Below are 19327 nucleotides of genomic sequence, written 5' to 3'. Positions count from 1 at the left end.
CTTCCCAGGTGAGGCGATGCCTCGCCCTGCTTCAGCTCTCGCTGGTCGGGCTGCAGCAGCTGACCAGCACCGATTGTCTGGCACTCCCTAGTGAGATGACCCCAGTACCTCAGTTGAAAATGCAGAAAGCACCGGTCTTCTGTGTCTCTCGCGCTGGGAGTTGGAGACTGGAGCTGTTCCTATTCGGCCATCTTGCTCCGCCCCCTGTGTGTTATCTGCCTCATTGCTTTAAATAATTGTAACATCATTGTCCTTTATACATTGGAAAAACTTTTAAATTATTATTATTATTATTATTTTTTGAGACAGAGTATCACTCTGTCACCCAGGCTGGAGTACAGTGGTGTGATCTTGCTCACTGTAGCCTTGACTTCCTGGGCTCAGGGGATTCTCCTACCTTGGCTTCCCAGGTAGCTGGGACTATAGGCGCACATCACCATGCCTAGCTAATTTTTCTATTTTTGTAGAAATGGAGTTTCACCATGTTTCCCGGGCTGGTCTTGAACTCCTGGGCTTAAGCGATCTGCCTACCTCAGCCTCCCAAAGTGCTGGGATTAAAGGTGTGATCCACTGCGCCTGGCAGGTAACTTTTAAAGAGGCATGTGGCTAAGTAAAATAAAAACAAAACAAAACAAAGGTAGTATTGAAGAATATACAATAAAAACAAGTTTCCTGCTCCTTCCCTCCACCCAGTTTTGCTTCCAGACATAACTGAATTTTATTCCTATTTTTTGTTTTTCAAGTACTTTTTTCTGTATCTGTAATAAGCCTATACCATTTTTTCTTTTTTCTTTTCTTTTTTTTTAAAGATGGAATTTTGCTCTTGTCGCCCGAACTGTAGTGCAGTGGAGTGATCTCGGCTCACTGCAACCTCTGCCTCCCGGGTTCAAGCGATTCTCCTGCCTCAGCCTCCCGAGTAGCTGGAATTACAGGCACCTGCCACCACACCTAGCTCATTTTTTGTATTTTTAGTAGAGACGGAGTTTTGCCATGTTGGGCAGGCTGGTCTCGAACTCCTGACCTCAGGTGATCTGGCCTCCTTGGCCTCCCAAAGTGCTGGGATTACAGGCGTGAGCCACTTCACCTGGCCCATTTTTTCTTGATTTAACAACTTTTACATATCTATTGACTCACTACTCTGGTGGGTATTTAGCTTGTTTACCCTGTTTCTCTGTATTATTGCATAATGTTTTTAGTTCTTCTATTGACTTTCTCATTCCGTAACTGTGGACAATATCATTTGTCTAAGATGATTCTAATAGCATTTTTGATCTTCCTCCTACCTCTTTAGCTCTCTTCCCCACTTAACATTTGAAATCTATACTTATATTTTAACATTTGTCAAAGGTGGTGATATTTATATTCTTTTTATTGGTTATAATTAAGCTTGTAATGTATAGAATAATTCTCAAAGCTGTAATTTAATAAACTTCGTTTATAACATTATTATTTTTTGAGACAGAGTCTCACTCTGTCACCCTGGGTGGAGTGCAGTGGTGTGATCACACAGCCTCCACCTCCTGAGTTAAAGCAATCCTTCCACCTCAGCCCCCTGAGAAGCTGGGACTACAGGCACGTGCCACCATGCCAGTCTAATTTTTGTAATTTTTGTAGCAACAGGTTTCCACCATATTGCCCAGGCTGGTCTTTAACACCTGTGGTCAGGCAATCCTCCTGCCTCAGTCTTCCTAAGTGCTGGGATTATAAGCATGAGCCACTGCACCCCGCCTTATAACGTTATTATGACAGAGCAAATATTGTTCATTATAAAGTCAGGTTGTGTACCACAATTACCTTTTGTTCTGCAAGGTTCGATAGTTACAATTACTGTGTCAACATAAGAAAAATGTGTAAGTGAAGTCTCTGTTTTCCTTATACTACATTAGGGAATTGAAATCATGCTACATTTTAGTTTGCTAAATATTTGGACGATGCCTTTTGTGATAGCCAGCCTCCAAGATAGCCTCCTATGATTCTCGCCTCCTGGTATTCACACCTTTGTGTCTTCCCTTCTGTCTTAGTCTGTGTAGTGTTGCTACAAAGGAATAGCCGGGGCTGGGTAACTTATAAAGAAAAGAGGTTTATTTGGCTTATGGTTTTACAGGAGGTAAAAGATGCATGAGGCCTCCATCTGCATCTAGGAAGGGCCTCAGATTGCTTCCACTCATGGCAGAAGGGGAATGAGAGGCCACCACATGGTGAGAGAAGGAAACGAGAGAGAGGAGGAGGTGCCAGGCTTTTTCCAACAGGTTTAGTTCATGGGAACTAAGAGTGAGAACCAGCAAGCCAGTCATGAGACATCCATTCCCGTGATCCAAACATCTCACACCAGGCCTCACCTTGAACATTGGGGATCAGATTTCAACGTGAGACTTGGTGGGGTCAAACACACCATATCTAAACATAGCACTTTCCCAGATTGTACCAGGGTTGGTCTGTGTGACCAATAGCAAAAGTGATGATATATCTCATTCCTGAGATTTGTTTATAAAATACTGTGGCATCTCTCTTAAGGTTTTTTTTTTTTTTTTTTTTTTTCCCCCCTTTCTCTTTCTCATAACTTGCTCTGAGGGATACCAGCTCTTCCTATGGTAAGAACATTGTGGTAGCATATGAAGAGGCCCACATGGTGAGGAACAGGGGCTTCCAGCCAAAAACTAGTAAGCATGAAACCTGCCACAGCCATGTGAATGAACTTAGGAGCAGATTCTCCAGTCCCAGTTGAACTTCGAGATAACTGCAGCGTTGACTGACACTTAACAGCAATCTCATGAGTCGCCTGGGTTAGAGCCACCCAGCCAAGCCACTTTTGAATTCCTGACCCTCAGAGACTGATTGAGATAGTAAATGTTTGTTGTAGGCTACCATGTTTTGGGATAATTTGTTACACAGCAATAACTACTTAATAGACTTTGTAACAAAACTGAAAATGTGGAGAGTGGTTTTGAAATGAGCTGTGGGCTTTGAGGAAAGTGTTGATAAGTGCCTGAAGTACCTTAAATAAGTGATTAATTGGGCCTGGCGCAGTGGCTCATGCCTGTAATCCCAGCACTTTGCGGGGCCGAGGCGGGCGGATCATGAGGTCAGGAGATCGAAACCATCCTGGCTAACATCATGAAACCCCGTCTCAACTAAAAATACGAAAAAAAAAAATAAATAAAATTAGCTGGGTGTGGTGGCTGGTGCCTATAGTCCCAGCTACTCGGGAGGCTGAGGCACGAGAATGGTGTGAAACCGCGAGGTGGAGTTTACAGTGAGCCGAGATCGCGTCACTGCACTCTAGCTTGGGCGACAGAGAAAGACTCTGTCTCAAAAAAAAAAAAAAAAAAAAAAGTGATTCATTGGAGCCTCATGGTATTTGGTAAGACTGCAAGTGAGGATTCCCAAGGAAGTTAGGTAATTGTTACTGGAAACTGGACGGAAGATCCCTCTTATGTAGTTGCAGAAAGTTTAGCAACATTGTTGCCTATAGTTATGTGGAAAATTGAGAACGTACCAGATGAACTGGGTAAGCTAGCTGGAGATTTCCACTCAGAGTATTTACAGTGTGGTGCTTCTTGCTGCTCATAGTAAAATGTGAAAGGAGAGAGAGAAACTAAAGGAAGGATTGTTAAACAAAAAGGACCTGGGACTTGTTTTGAAAGTGCTGTCTTTCTGGATAGCAGAGAGTACTAAAATTAAGAAATGACTTCTGAGCAAACGTGGCCTAAAGATGAAGCCCAGTGTGAACTAAAATGTTTCTTAAGACCTCAGAAAGACTCAGTCAGACAAAATGCTTTCAGTAGAGATTAAGGTTGTGCCTTACAGAGCCTCTCAAATAGGGCTTCGTGGAAGTGTAAGCCTCAGCCAGCTCAGTAGAAGCCAAAGCTACAGAAGGGTTTAACTTGAGATTTGTGGCTATCACTTTTGTCTAATTGAGTAAACCCCAATAAGAGTCATAGGTGACCCCCCCCAAAAAAGTTAAAAGTATATATGCAGAAGCATTGTTAGCTTGGACTGACAAGCACAAAAGCAGTACAAAGTGAAAAGAGACTTTTGTCTCCCCAAATTTTACTGGCAGGAAGGCTAAAACAACCATGAAGCCATACACCTTGCTCTTTTTCATCGAAAAGGAGGTATGACTCAGAGGGTGGAACCAATAGCTCAGAGGGCAGAGCCATAGCCTTGGAGAATTTATTCCCAGCCTGTGAGCCTTAATCAGAAACTTCTAACATTTGCCCTGCTGGATTTCAGAATTACTATGGACCCATTGATTTCTTTGGGGCTTGCATGTACCCCCTTTTTGTACAGGAATGTCTATAGCAGTTATTCCATGCCTATCCCACTGTTGTATATTGAGTGGGTAGAGGGGAGGTAACTTGTCTATAGTTTCACAGGTTAGGAAGATTGTACTTAAGGGGCTCCTCTTAGGGAATGACACCTGAAGAACCTCAATCACACATGGATCTGACTTACATGATGAGATCCTGGACTTTGAATTGTTGCCATAATGGGATGAGACTTTTGGGGACCTTGGGAGGAGGGTGAGGAGATCTTGTATGTGGGAGGAGTGTGAATCTTTGAGGGCCAAAGAGCGGTCTGTGTTGGCCAGCTTCCAAGATGGCCCCCAGTGGTCTCTGTCTCCTGATATTTATGTTCTTGTGAAGTCCCCTCCCACATTGAACCAGGACTAGTCTGTATGACTAGTAGCATATGCAGAAGGGATGGTATGTCACTTCCAGGATTAGGTTATAAAAAAAGACTGTAGCTTCCATCTTGTGTGCTCATGCTCCCACCTCGCCTCCAAGTGTCATTACATGTTTTGAGGAAACTGGTTGCTGTATGGTGAGAACACTCAGGCAGCCTGTGGAGATGAGGGATGTTTCAAACTTATAGAAAGTTGCAGGAAGAAGAATAGTACAAGAACCGCTGTATACTTTTCAGCCAGATTTACTTACTGTTAAGCTTTTATCCCATTTACTTTATCATTTGCTGGTGTCTCTCTCTTTCTCCTTCCCTTTCTCCCTTTCCCTCTCTTCCTCTATCTCCTCTCTCTCTCCCTCTTCCTCTCTCTTCCCCAGCACACACACATAAAATATATGCACATAATTTTACATTATTTTAAGTTTTAAATTTTTAACTTTTCTTTTTTTGAGACAGGGTCTCACTTTGTTGTCCAGGCTGGAGTGCAGTGTCAGAGTCAGGGCTCACTGCACCTCGACCTCCAGGGCTCAAGTGATCCTCCCACTTTAGCCTCCCTAAATGCTGGGATTACACGTGTGAGCCACCACACCTGGCCATAATTTTTTAATAAGTTATTCCAAATTATATTCCAAGTTTCATGTCCCTTTACTCCTAAGCACTTCAGTTCTTCACTAAGAAAAGGGATATTCTGTTATGTCGATGAAGTTCACTTATCAATTTGAGTAAATTTAATATTGATACAATACATTTTTATAATTTACCATCTGTATTCCAATTTTGTTAGTTGACCTTTTAATGTCATTTTTCTTCTCTCTGGTATAGGATCCATTCTAGGATTGGTATTTTACTTAGTTGCTGTCTTTAGTCTCTAATCTGGAATGTTAATATAGCTGTTTTTTGTTTTTCATTATATTGGCATTTTTTTTTCTTTTTTGAGACGGAAGTCTCGCTCTTTCGTCCAGGCAGGACTGTAGTGGCGCTATCTCGGCTCACTGTAAGCTCTGCCTCCCGGGTTCAAGCCATTGTCCTGCCTCAGCCTCCTGAGTAGCTGGAACTACAGGTGCCCGCCACTGGGCCCGGCTAATGTTTTATATTTTTAGTAGAGACGGAGTTTCACTGTGTTAGCCAGGATGGTCTCAATCTCCTGACCTCGTGATCCACCCACCTCAGCCTCCCAAAGTGCTGGGATTACAGACGTGAGCCACTGCGCCCGGCCTATGTTGGCATTTTTGAAGAATACCTTCTCCCTCTCTATCCATATCCTTTTCCCCGCTTTTAATGAGAGTGATCCTCATTTTAGGTTCTCTGATGTTTTCTCATGTTTTGTTCTAGGTTATGAATTCTTCCTGGCTGGATACTACATAGGTGTCCTCAGAGTATCTCATCTGAAGGCACGTGATGTCTGTCTGCCCCTCATTAGTGATATGAATTTATGTCACTTGGTCAAGGTATTGTCCAGCTTTTCCACTATGTTAGTTTCCTGGGGCTGCCATAACAGATTACCATACACTTGGTGGCATAAAACAATGGAAATTTATTTTCTCACAGTTATGAAGCCCAGAAGTCTGAAATCGGTACCACTGGGCTGAAATCAAGGTGTCGGCAGGGGATATCCTCTTTTCAGAGGAGAGACACTATTCCTTGCCTCTTTCAGCATTTGGTAGCTGCCAACATTCCTTGGCTTGTGGCAGCATTACTTTAGTCTTCAGGGCCCTCAACTTCAAACCTCACTCTGCTCCATCTTCATATTTCCCTCTTTGTGAAATCTCCCTCTGATTTTCTTATAAGGACATTGTGAGACATTTAGTGCCTATCCAGATAATGCAGGATAATGTCCCCATCTTGAAATCCTTCATCATATCTGCAGATTCTTTTTCTAAAAAAGGTAATATTTACAGGTTCCAGGAATTGGCTTTTGGGGACCATTTTTCAGACTACTATACAATGTATATTCATCTTTTTTTCTTTCTTGAAGCTAATAAGTAACCTTTGGGGAGACATTTGTAAGGTCATGAAAACATCTTGCTCTTCTACAAAATTATCCCCTGGAAGCATCCATTGATGATTCTTGCCTAACCCAATGTTTATATGATAGTTACAGAATAATGATTTTCCAATTCCTGTACTCCACCACCTTTGCTATTACCCTTCCTTCTTCCTTTATCTGTGTCTGTGTTTATGCATCTATGTTTCTCTTTGTATCTATACAGCTGTGTATCTGTATCTGTATCTGTATAGCTATATATTGTATCCATGAATCTGTCCATCTATCCCTGATTGATCTGGACTCACTTATCTTTTTTTTTCTAGTAGTTTAGAATTCATTAATACATTTAATTATTTTGATGCACAAATTGTCCCAGCTTTGATCAGTAGGAGCCCTTTTAAGCTGGATTCTGTGTCCTTGTAACTTCCTCTCATCCTGTTTTCTTTTTTTTTATTTCAGCACTTACTATTTTTAGGCATAACAAGATGTTCAGTGCTCGTCTTGAATTTATTCTGCTCCTGCCCTGAAATCTGCCATTTCTTCAAGGAACCCTGGTTGCTTTTTGTGGATAATGGTGTTAAAGACTATGCTGCTTCTCAGTTTATTGTATTTTAGCTCCAAATCCATCCTTCATTGCCTTGTTAGACCTCCTTTTCCAGCTGGTATGGATGAGCTTAGTCAGTAGAAGGTGTTGGATGGACGCTGTAGGAAGTAGGGTTTGGGTGTGCTTCTGTTCCTATTTGCTCTGTGTTGCCAGTGGCATGTGTGGGATGCCTGGTGGTACTCATCCCCTAGGAAATTTTGTTGTCAGTTACTGGCTGTGGCTCCTTCCCTTCCAACCTGGATCTGCTGGCACCACAGCAGAGTTTCCTGCTTGCCATTCTCGGCCTGTAGTTCCTTGCCCATGAAGTTTGACCCTCCTAGTATTATATTAGAACAGCTATGTCAGGGGCAACCAGTGGGTTACAGCCACATTGCCTCCAATGAGATCTGAATTCTAGCTTTGGGGAGGAGGCACCTCTTTCAGGTATTTCCTTTGGTTCTCCTCCTCAACCTAGGCATTCCTAAGAGTTGTCTTTTATTTCCTCTTAGTAGTTTATACTTTGTAAATAGTTAATACTTCTTTATAAGACTACCTGTTCAAATTGCTGTATGGATTTCATTTTCTATCCGGACCCTAGCTGCTACTGAGATCACTACCTGGGCAGTAGGTATGCTCCTTGCAACTTGCTTCTAAGCTTTTTTTCAACAGTCAGAGTTAGGAAATGTAATACATTTATCTATATGCATAGGTATAATGCACATATTTATACATACCTCTAATAATTTTCAAACCTCATGTATATATATGTATATGTGCACGTGTATTATATAGACATACATATATTTTAGAATTGTTTATAATACCTTTAGTGAAACAACATTTTATATGTTCAATTATATATTTAGTTCTTTCCTCCCACCCCCTGCTTTTGGGTTTCTGGTCTTGACTAGAAATGTCTCCTAATGTCTACATGTTTTTCAATGATTATTATAGTAATAATTTTAAAAAAGTTTAAAAGTAATTATTGAGGAACTTATATTTGAACAGGGTGTCAGATGATGTTTCACTTTTTTTTTTTTTACAGATGAACTTATAAGATCACTTGTTAGATAATTCACCTTTTTCTCAAAGAAGTTGAACTATTTGTTATGTATAGACTTCATATGAGTTTTCACTAATTAAAGATTTTCCTTTTTTGGCATTTATTTGTCTATTCTTATATAAATACCTATTTCTATATCACATTGATTTTTGGGCAGTGGCTTTACAGAGTATGTTCTGATAGCTAATACCAGCTGTATTTGTCATCAACATTGGGGAAATTGTTGCCTTTCAAGATCAGTCTGGAGTTCCTGGGGCTCCTACAGTGATAATTCTTTGTTTTAAGAGGCTGTGCCAGTTATCCCTTTATTGCTTCTTAGCTTCAAATCTCTTCATTTACTGCTTGGTTAATGGTAGGATTCTTTCAGTATTTTTTCTTTATGGTGAATGCACTGTTAAGCTTAGCAACAGAGGGCACTCCATTGCTAAGGTTCCAGGGATTGGCTTTGGGGGACCATTTTTCAGACTACTATGCAATGTATATTCATTTTTTTTGAGTATAGGGGGCTTGTCTTCCTTCTTCCAGAGTCATGTGGATTTTTTTTTCTTGCTCTTTTTGCATTGTTGCCAGAGCCATTCTGCCTTGGCCACCCAATCTCTTGGTAAGCTTTCAGGCTCAGCCCATTTGGTGATCACCTAGCTAAGGACACCAAGGTGCCACAGGCCTATTGGAGACTGAGTTACTAACTCTCTGACTCCTTCTGTGTACCTGGAATTTGTCTGTGTATCTGCCCCTCACCTTTGGCCTGCTAGCACCCTGCAGAGTTGTTTCCTGTGTCCCCTGTTCCCCCTCCCTGGCAACACATTTTGAACTCTAGACCTGGTTGCCCTTCTGGAGAGTGGGCTCCTAATAACCCCCCTCCTTCTACATGCCTGTCTGCTAGCCTTGGCCTGCTTTAACCGCAGAAAGTTGTTTCCTATGGTCTTCCCACTGCAGATACTAGGTACCCCAGGACTTGCATTATCTTGCTGGTGAGTTCATTCCTCACACCATGACTGTGTGCTCACCTGCCAGCCTTGGCATGCTTGAATTCTAGAGGAGTCTTTCCTGCTTTTCTGGCAACTGTGGTTCAAGGTTGGCCCAGGGAACCTAGCAAACTTTTTTTCCATCCAGTGGCTGCAGCCACACCTTCTCTACAGAGATCCGAATCCCAGCCTTGGAGAAGAGTTCCCCTTTCTAAGTTGTTCCTTCTTTGGGTATTCTCCCTCACCCTAGGATATTCTTCAGAGTTCTCTTTACCTTTATTGTTACTCCACTCTCATGACTAATACTTTTCTTTTTTTTTTTTGAGATGGAGTCTTGCTCTGTCCCCCAGGCTGGAGTGCGGTGGTGTGATCATGGCTCACTGCAATCTCCACCTCTGGGTTCAAGCGATTATCTGACTTCAGATTCCCAAGTAGCTGGGTTATAGGCTACCATGCCCAACTAATTTTTGTATTTTTAGTAGAGACGGAGTTTTGCCATGTTGCTTAGGCTGGTCTCGAACTCCTGAGCACAAGGTGATCCGTCCACCTCAGCCTCCCAAAGTGCTGTGCTGGTATTACAGGCGTGAGCCACTGCGCCTGGCCTCATTTTTTAATATTAAACTTTTCCCTGTTCAAATTACTATGTGGTTTCTGTCTCTTGATTGAACCCTATATTGATACTCTGATTTAGGAAGAGTTCTGAATAATCTGAAGTGATTCTGAATGACCTGTTTCCATTGGCTGGTAGTCTACACGGAACAGGGGTTTCTCCAGGCTGATTGCAGGATTACAATATTCATGGAACTTGACACTTGCTTCCTCAGAATGTTTTACGTTTCACACCTCTTTGAGATTTGGGGACAAGATACAGAGAATCTTACATAGTATAGCAACATCAGTGGCATTTGTGCCAGAATGAAGTGATCATCAAAAGCTTATTGCTACAATTCTTTAATTTTAACAAATATTTAATAGTAACAATTTATGAGTTTTTAATATCTTGAGATATATGTAGTAGTGGTAACTTGGGCACATAATAAAAAGAAAAGCATTTATATTTTCTTATGTGAAAGCAATTGAGGGATGTGGGCAACAGTCAATAGCAGTAGAACCATTAGTTCTGATGGGGTCTTCAATCCATTCTGTTCCCCTACCAAGCATTAGGGAGTTTGTGAACTCTATATATTGTAGGCTGTTAGCATGTGACTGCCTGCTTATGTCTTTTAATCTTATACTCCATGGTGCTTCACATTTCTGTTTTCTCTTTTAGTTACTATCCAATATCAATGGTTCCTTACTTTTTTTTCTTGATACCTTTCCCATTTAAAGATGTATGTGCTCTTTGCCATTGCAGCTACTACCGCTTTTGACCGCCATTTTGCTGTTTTTTTTTGAGATGGAGCTTTGCCCTTGTCACCCAGGCTGGAGTGCAATGGCGTACTCTTGGCTCACTGTAACCTCCGCCTCCTGGGTTCAAGCGGTTCTCCTGCCTCAGCCTCCCAAGTAGCTGGGATTACAGGCGCATGCCACCACACCCGGCTAATTTTTGTATTTTTAGTAGAGACGAGGTTTCACCATGTTGGCCAGGCTGATCTTGAACTCCTGACCTCAGGCGATCCACCTGCCTCAGCCTCCCAAAGTGCTGGGATTACAGGCGTGAGCCACTGCGCCTGGCCACATTTTGCTGTTAAGGTGCCTGGCAAGCATGTTTACATGCCAAAAATCTATTACTTCATACTTTTATTTTGCTCAACTTATTTTTCAAGTATTTATATGTCAGGTACGGTCCTACATGCTGAAGATACATTCGTAAGACTGAAGCAGTCTCTGGATCTTGTAGCTATTAATAATCTTTGACTAATTTCAGTCCAGTTATCAATTATCTAGAAATTTTATGGGCACATTTAATTCAAGAAGCTTTCTAAAAATTGGCACTGAGGATATCATGATGCAAAGAGCTCCTCTAAGAAACTTAGAGTCTTATGGTTGAAGAAGTGAACATTGGATCCAGAGTTGAGAAAGAGAACTGTTTCAGGATGTGGGATCCTCACTGTCAAGTTTTTAACACTTGTGGCAGTCTAAATGTGAAGATGAAGATAATTTTAAGAAGTCATCAGTCTGAGTTTTAAGAATCATGCTTCTAAACCTGCAGCCAGTATTGTTTTCTTGTGTTCTAAAAGTAAGAACCCTCCTTTGCCCTTTAATTATAGTTTTCTCCTTTTCTCTTTGATTCCTTGACAACACCCAAGCTGCTTCGGTCTTATGAATGTATCTTCAGCATGTAGGACTCTGCCTGACATATAAATACTTGAAAAATAAGTTGAGCAAAATAAAAGTACGAGTTAAGATTTAAAAGGTAGAGTAGTTATAGGTAATGATGTCATTGGAAGTCAATCCCAAGGCCAAAATTAAAATGTTTGAATATACCTAGTTTGGAGCAATAGATATACAACAGGAAGAGTATAAATTCACACAGTTTCTTTGGAGGGCAGTTTGAAATAAACCTTTTCTATTCTGTTTTAATTAATTTTATACACATCTATTCTCATGTCTACATGGGAGATATGTATCAATGAGTATTAGATGTTTTGGTCTTAGAATTGCTCTTTATATTCTTAAAAATTGAGGACTTCAAAGGACTGTTGTTTATATAGGTTATAGCTATTAATATTTACCATACTAGAACTTTTAAAAAATGTATTAAATAAAATTAAAAAATATACTACATGTTAACATAAAAGGACCTTTTATGAAACATGATTCTTCAAAGCAAAAGAAATAACAAGAAGAGTACTGTTGGTTTATGTTTTTACAAATCTCTAATGTCTGGCTTAAAAGGAGATAGTTGGATTCTTATATCTGTTTCTGTATTCAGCCTGTTGAGATATGTTGTTTTGGTTGGAGTATATGAGTAAAATTCAGGGTTACACAGATAAGGCAGTTGAAAAAGGGAATTTTTTTTTTTTTTTTTTTTTTTTTGAGAGGGAGTCTTGCTTTGTCGCCCCGGCTGGAGTGCAGTGGCGCGATCTCAGCTCACTGCAAGCTCCGCCTCTTGGGTTCATGCCTTTCTCCTGCCTCAGCCTCCTGAGTAGCTGGGACTACAGGCACCCGCCACCATGCCTGGCTAATTTTTTTGTATTTTTAGTAGAGACAGGTTTTCACCATGTTAGCCAGGATAGTCTCGATCTCCTGACCTTGTGATCCGCCCACCTCGGCCTCCCAAAGTGCTGGGATTACAGGCATGAGCCACTGCGCCTGGCCCGGGAGGAGGGTTTTAATACCATTTTCAGATAATTAAAGGTATCCTTTGATACACCAAAACGATATGTGGTAATTTCATGAAGGCTAGTTGCATTGTGGAATCAGAACCCTATAAATGAACCTTTTGTACTTTGTTACATTATAATCCATTTGTATGTCTTAGATTTGAATATGTATCTTTTACCTGGGCATGAGTTTGTAACATCACGTATTGGTCATTTGAAAAATATTGGTTTCCTGAATTATGCAGATTTTGTAAATGCTTACCCATTTTATTATACAGTGTTAAAAATCATTAATATCATCACAGATTTCTAAGGAAGAAATTTTAAAGTATTGGGAAGCTGTCAAGCTCACAGTGGTTTGACAGCTTGAATTTTATCACTGATAATAATACTGTTGGTTATTTTCCTTGAATTGTTAGCCCCATGTTTATGTTTGAGAAAATGTCTGTCAGATACCCAAATCTGAATAGTTATAGTTTGTTTCATTTCACAGAATTTAAAAAAGAAATGTTCTCAAGGGTTGAGATTTAATAAAGTTAATAATTTTTACTGCTTTATCAAGGACATTCGAAGTGAAACTGGCATGACATTTTTTTTTTTGTTAAATATGAGTGAATGGCAGTAAGGAATATAATGATTGCAAGTAAGTATACTTTGGTGCTGTTGCCTTGATTTCATGCTAAGAGGTCAGCAGTTTTATTACCATTGCTTTTAGACCATCAGTGCAAATGTTAGTGCAATAAAAATATGCAACTGCTTTTGTAGTATTATTATGAAAATAGTTTGACCTTGTTAATTGCCTGAAAGGCCCTTCAGGGACTACCTGCAGTCTGTGGATGACCCATAGAGAACACATGTGCACACATATATACCCATACACAGTGTGTTTATTGCAGCATTATATTCAGTAGAAGAAAACTGAAAATTGAATGTTTCTCAATCTGTGATTATGTGGATGTGCCATAATTTAGCCAAGTAATAGGATTCTGGGGCTGTTTGAAATACACCTGTATGGGCCGGGCGCAGTGGCTCATGCCTGTAATCCCAGCACTTTGGGAGGCCGAGGCGGGCGGATCACGAGGTCAGGAGATCGAGACCATCCTGGGTAACACGGTGAAACCCTGTATCTACTAAAAATACGAAAAATTAGCCAGGTGTGGTGGCTGGCGCCTGTACTCTCAGCTACTTGAGAGGCTGAGGAGAATGGCTTGAACCCAGGAGGCAGAGCTTGCAGTGAGCCGAAATCGTGCCACTGCACTCCAGCCTGGGCGACAGAGTGAGACTCCGTCTCAAAAAAAAAAAAAGACACTTGTGTGGAACAATGTCCAAGATATGTTTTTAAGCTAAACAAAACAAATGTTGCATATAATGATGTTTAGTAAGATCCTGTGTATGTGTAAATAAACATATTTGAGTCATACCTATACACATTTGTGTAGTGTCTGTCACCTCTGAAGGAATGGTAGGAGGGATATTTTTACTTTTTGCATCGCACTTTGTATACTGTGGAATTTAGCACATTTATCTTTAATGTTAGAGGATACATAGCTGGCTTCTTAAAAAAGAAGCTTGTCACTGGGTGAAAGAGAGTGGCTTTTAAATTGGTTGAAGTTCTTAGCTGTTATTATCAGCTGCTAATGGATTATCTTAAACTTTTCTCCACATCCTTCCATATTATAGAATGAAAGTTTCTTATTAATCTTAATAAGTAAGTAAGCAATTTATTTCTTTTAATAAATGGTACAGTCCATTTGTAATATTTGATAACTGTAATGAACCTTGTAGGCAGCAGTTGTGGTTGTGTGGAAGGAATTGTTGGTTAATAATTACTTTTTTTTTATGAGGCGGAGTTTTGCTCTGTCACTCAGGCTGGAGTGCAGTGACACCATCTCGGCTCACTGAATCCTCCACCTCCCGGGTTCAAGCGATTCTCCTGCCTCAGCCTCCTGAGTAGCAAGGATTACAGGTGCCTGCCACCGTGCCTGGCTAATTTTTGTAGTTTAGTAGAGATGGGGTTTCACCATGTTGGCCAGGTTGGTTTCAAACTCCTGACCTCAGGTGATCTGCCCCCCTCAGCCTCCCAAAGTTCTGGGATTACAGGTGTGAGCCACTGCACACAGCCAATCATCTACCTTTTTATAGGTCCTCTTACATTAGTAAGTAAACTTCAGCAGCAAAGGAGTCCTATAGTAATTTTACATATCATCGAGCTGATGTAGTTATTGTTCTAATGGTATGGTGAGAAGTACTTATTTTTTGCAGTCAGATAGATTTAGACCCATATCTTTTGTTAACTATTTACCACCAGTGTGATCTTACACAAATTAACATCTGAGTCTAGTTATCTTATTGGTAAGGTAAGGATAATACCTTACTGTTGTGACAATTATATCTGTATTATATTTAGCTCCATGCTAGACGCATATCAGCTAATGTTAACTATTACCTGTTGCTCAGTGAGTTTGCCATTCCCTAGCATGCCTTACTCTCTTGTGTCTCCTTCTTTAGTTTTATGTTGCTCCACTGTGGAGTTTCTGGTCAGGCTTTCAGAAGATGTCTCTTCTAGGAAGTTTGGCATGCTTCTTTTCAGCTGAATTAGCTGTTTACCCTTCCTGGTTATTCATCTCATCAGTATAGCACTCAACTCATGTATTTTTCTCTATTTTGTTTTTAAATTGACAAAATTTCAAATTTACGCTCCACCCCCCACCAAGAGAATAGATAGTGAACACATATATACCTTTTTTTCCCCCCAAATTCACGGATTGTTAACATTGCCACGTTTTCTGCATTTCCGTCTCTATGTGTGTGTCTCTCATTTTTTCCTGAACCATTTGAGAATAAAATGCAGACATTATGATATTTCATGCCTACTCCCGATATTTCTGCTATGATCATAATAACATGTTGCACCTATGAAATTTAACATTGATGCAATATTATACAATAGGCAGTCCATCTTCAGATTTCTGTAGTTGTCCTTGAAATGTCCCTTTTAGCTTGTTTTTTTGTTTGTTTCATAATCGTGCCTCTCTTGGTTTGTTTCTTTAATCTAGAATAGTCCTTATTTTTTTTCTTTTTGATTTTTCATAACACTGACATTTTTAAAGAGCGTAGAACAATAGTTTTGTCAGTTTCACAAGCTATGTCTGTCTGATTGTTTTCTCATGAATAGATCATTGTTTGTTGTATCTGTCATCAGAGTATGACTTCCTGTGAGAAAGAGACAGGCAGCTCCCAATAGCTAAGAACTGGCCAGGCACTATATTGGTTTGACCTTGGTGTTTCTTAGAGTTGGCCTGGAATTCACAATTAGGCTGTGTTGTTCTCCTATTGAACACAAACAATTTCATAGAACATGAACATTAGACAAGATCACTCCATGTCCTTGGATGACAACAAAAACAAGACCATCCTGTAGTCATGTCTGAACACAGACAAAAACATAAACATTGTTCAAGTCACAAAAATGACCAAGTATCCTCATTCTGGTTACAATGAATGACTACTGCTTCTTTATAAATCAGCCTTAGCCTTGCTTCATTTTTCCTGCTTCATAGTAAGATATGTTAAAAATCATAGAATCATAGAATTAGAATTGAGAGAATCACAGGATTACCTCCATTTCCTGACAGCATCCAATCCAGGACAGAACCCCACATTCTTGAACCCTTCCCAAAAGTAGCTAACACAGGCCAAAGCCCTATAAGTCCTTTCTGATACCCTCTTGGTGAAATGCCCCAGTGTTCCCAATGGTATGTATTCTCCTTAGTTGCAAGAAGTAATAAATTCAGCTTGTTTAACTACAAGTATGTTCCTGGTGCAGTTTGGCTAGAGAGAATTTAATGCAGAGAATCTTGACCTCTCTTTCTTTTTACTTTGTGAATGAACTTTTGATATAGTTAAGATTCGTCAGCATTAAGCTTTTCTAGATAATTTCATACTGGTCACGTATAAGTTTTAGTTCCATGAACTAGCTTTTGATGACTAACATGTGCATTTTAAAAAAGTTGTAAACTCTGCTATTTAGGAGTTGTTCTAAATAATAAACACAACATAGGGAAGATTCCAAAGACAGTTATAAATCAAACAGAGAGGCTTTATTTCTAGTGACTAATGAGCTTAGTTAGAATGTTTGGATTTAATTCCCTCCCCTCCACAGCTTTTAATAAACCATTGTTGGGTGATTGGGGGTAGGGGAGTGGTTTATATATATTATACACACACACACACACAAATATATAGGTATACCTCAGAGATATTGTAGATTTGGATTCAGACCATCACAGTAAAGTGAGTCATACAGAATATTTTGGTTTCCCAGTACATATAAAAGTTTTGGTTTATACTGTACTGTAGTCTATTAAGTGTGCAGTAGCACTATGTCTTAAAAAATATACATACCTTAATTAAGAAATACTATATTGCTAAAAATGCTAATTTTCATCTGAGCCTTCAGTATGTGGCAATCTTTTGCTGGTGGTGGGTCTTGTCTCCATGTTGATGGCTGCCGACTGATCAGGTGGTGGTTGCTGAAAGTTGGGGTGGTTGTGGCAATTTCTTTTTTTTTTTTTTTTTTTTTTTTTTGAGACGGAGTCTCGCTCTGCCGCCCAGGCTGGAGTGCAGTGGCCGGATCTCAGCTCACTGCAAGCTCCGCCTCCTGGGTTTTACGCCATTCTCCTGCCTCAGCCTCTGGAGTAGCTGGGACTACAGGCGCCTGCCACGTCGCCCGGCTAGTTTTTTGTATTTTTTAGTAGAGACGGGGTTTCACCATGTTAGCCAGGATGGTCTCGATCTCCTGACCTCGTGATCCACCCGTCTCGGCCTCCCAAAGTGCTGGGATTACAGGCTTGAGCCACCGCGCCCGGCCTATTGTGGCGATTTCTTAAAATAAAACAACAATGAGATTTGCTGCATCCATTGAGTCTTCCTTTCACAAAAGATTTCTCTGTAACGTGATGGTGTTTGATAGCATTTTACCTACTGTAGAACTTCTTTCAAAATTGGAGTCAGTCCTCTCAAATCCTGTGACTGCTTTACCAACTAAGTGTATGTGACATTCAAAATCCTTTGTTGTCATTTCAACAGTGTTCACAGCATCTTCACCAGGAATAGACTCCTTTTCAAGAAACCACTTTCTTTGTTCATCCATAAGAAGCAACTCCTTGTTCGTTTAACTTTTATCATGAGATTGCAGCAATTCAGTCACATCTTCAGGCTTTTCTTCCAGTTTTCGTTCTCTTGCTATTTCTACCACATCTGCAGTTACTTCTTCCACTGAGGTCCTGAACCCCTCAAAGTCATCCATGACGGTTAGAATCAACCTCAAAATTCTTATTAATGTTGGCCAGGTGTGGTGGCTCATGCCTGTAATCCCAACACTTTGAGAGGGCAGGGTAGGTGGATCACTTGAGGTCAGGGGTTCGAGACCAGCCTGGCAAACATGGTGAAAAATTAGCCGGACGTGGTGGCACATGCCTGTAATTCCAGCTACTTGGGAGGCTGAGGCAGGCGAATTGCTTGAACCCGGGAGGCGGAGGTTGCAGTGATTTGAGACCGCACTACTACACTCCATCCTGGGTGACAGCATGAGACACTGTATCAAAGAAAAAAAAAAAAGTTGATAGTTTTACCTTCCCCTATGAATCACAAATGTTATCAATGGCATTCAGGATGGTGAATCCTTTCCAGAAGGTTTTCAACTTCATTTGCTTAAATCTGTGAGATGAATCACTTGTATGTCATCTATAGCCTATGAAATGTGTTTCTTAAATAATAAATAATAAATCAATGTTGGGTAATTGGGGGTGAGGGAGAGGCTTATATATCTTATATACACACAGAAATATATAGGTAAATAAGGAGGATTGAAAGTACAAAATTACTCCTTGATCCCATGTACTGCAGAATTGATGTTGTGTTACCTGGCATGAAAACATCATTAACTCCTTGTACATCTCCACCAGAGCTACGAGTGAACCAGATTCATTGTCAGTGAGCAATAATATTTTGAAAGGGCAGGGCGCAGTGGCTCACACCTGTAATTCCAGCACTTTGGGAGGCCAAGGTGGGTGGATCACGAGGTCAGGAGTTCAAGACCAGCCTGGCCAACATGGTGAAACCCCCATCTCTACTAGAAATACAAGTTAGCCAGGCATGGTGGTGTGCACCTGTAATCCCAGCTACTCAGGAGACTGAGGCAAGAGAATCACTTGAACCCGGGAGGCAGAGGCTGCAGTGAGCTGAGATCACACCACTGCACTCCAGCCTGGGACAGAGTGAGACTGTCTCAAAAAATTTTGTTTTGAAGGGAATCTTTTTTTCTGTGCAGTGGGTCTCAACAGTGGTCTTAAAATATTCAGTAGACCATGCTATTAACAGATGTACTGTCATTGAGGCTTTGTCTGTTGATGGAACACAGGCAGAGTAGATTTAGCCTAATTCTTAAAGGTCCTAGGATTTTCAGAATGGTCAGTAAACATCGGCTTCAACTTAAAGTCAGCTGCATTAGCTTCTAACAGAAGACTCAGCCTGTGCTTTGAAGTGTTGAAACCAAGCATGACTTCTCCTCTCTGGGTATGAAAGTGTTGGATAGCATTTTCTTGCAAAAGAAGGCTGTTTTGTCTCCATTAAAAATCTATTCTTTAGTGTAGCCATCTTTGTCAATGATCTTCGCTAGATCTTCTTTATAACTTGAAGCAGCCTCTACAGAGCAGCCCTTGCCGCTTCACCTTGCACTTTTATGTTACGGTGATGGCTTCATTCCTTAAACCTCATGTA

General features: G+C 40.6%; 1 protein-coding gene across 14 annotated transcripts in view; it reads left to right on the top strand.

The window, feature by feature from the left end:
- The window catches only part of RPS6KC1 (ribosomal protein S6 kinase C1), a 223155-nt gene that overhangs the window by 35418 nt on the left and 168410 nt on the right, over positions 1-19327 (top strand). Inside the window, exon 1 of one of the 14 annotated variants that reach the window (XM_017851943.1) lies at positions 6016-6131. The exons of the other annotated variants lie outside the window; for them this stretch is intronic. Within the exon in view, the coding sequence (XP_017707432.1) occupies positions 6116-6131 (16 nt within the window). The 5' untranslated portion in view covers positions 6016-6115. Of the gene's footprint in view, positions 1-6015; positions 6132-19327 lie in introns of those variants that run through there. 14 annotated transcript variants of the gene reach the window in all.

This window comes from Rhinopithecus bieti, unplaced genomic scaffold (assembly GCF_001698545.2).
Source record: "Rhinopithecus bieti isolate Rb0 unplaced genomic scaffold, ASM169854v2 scaffold_34876, whole genome shotgun sequence".
Taxonomy (NCBI): Eukaryota; Metazoa; Chordata; class Mammalia; order Primates; family Cercopithecidae; genus Rhinopithecus; species Rhinopithecus bieti.
The sequence above is the reverse complement of the archived record's forward strand: the minus strand, read 5'-3'. Positions and strand labels throughout refer to the sequence as shown.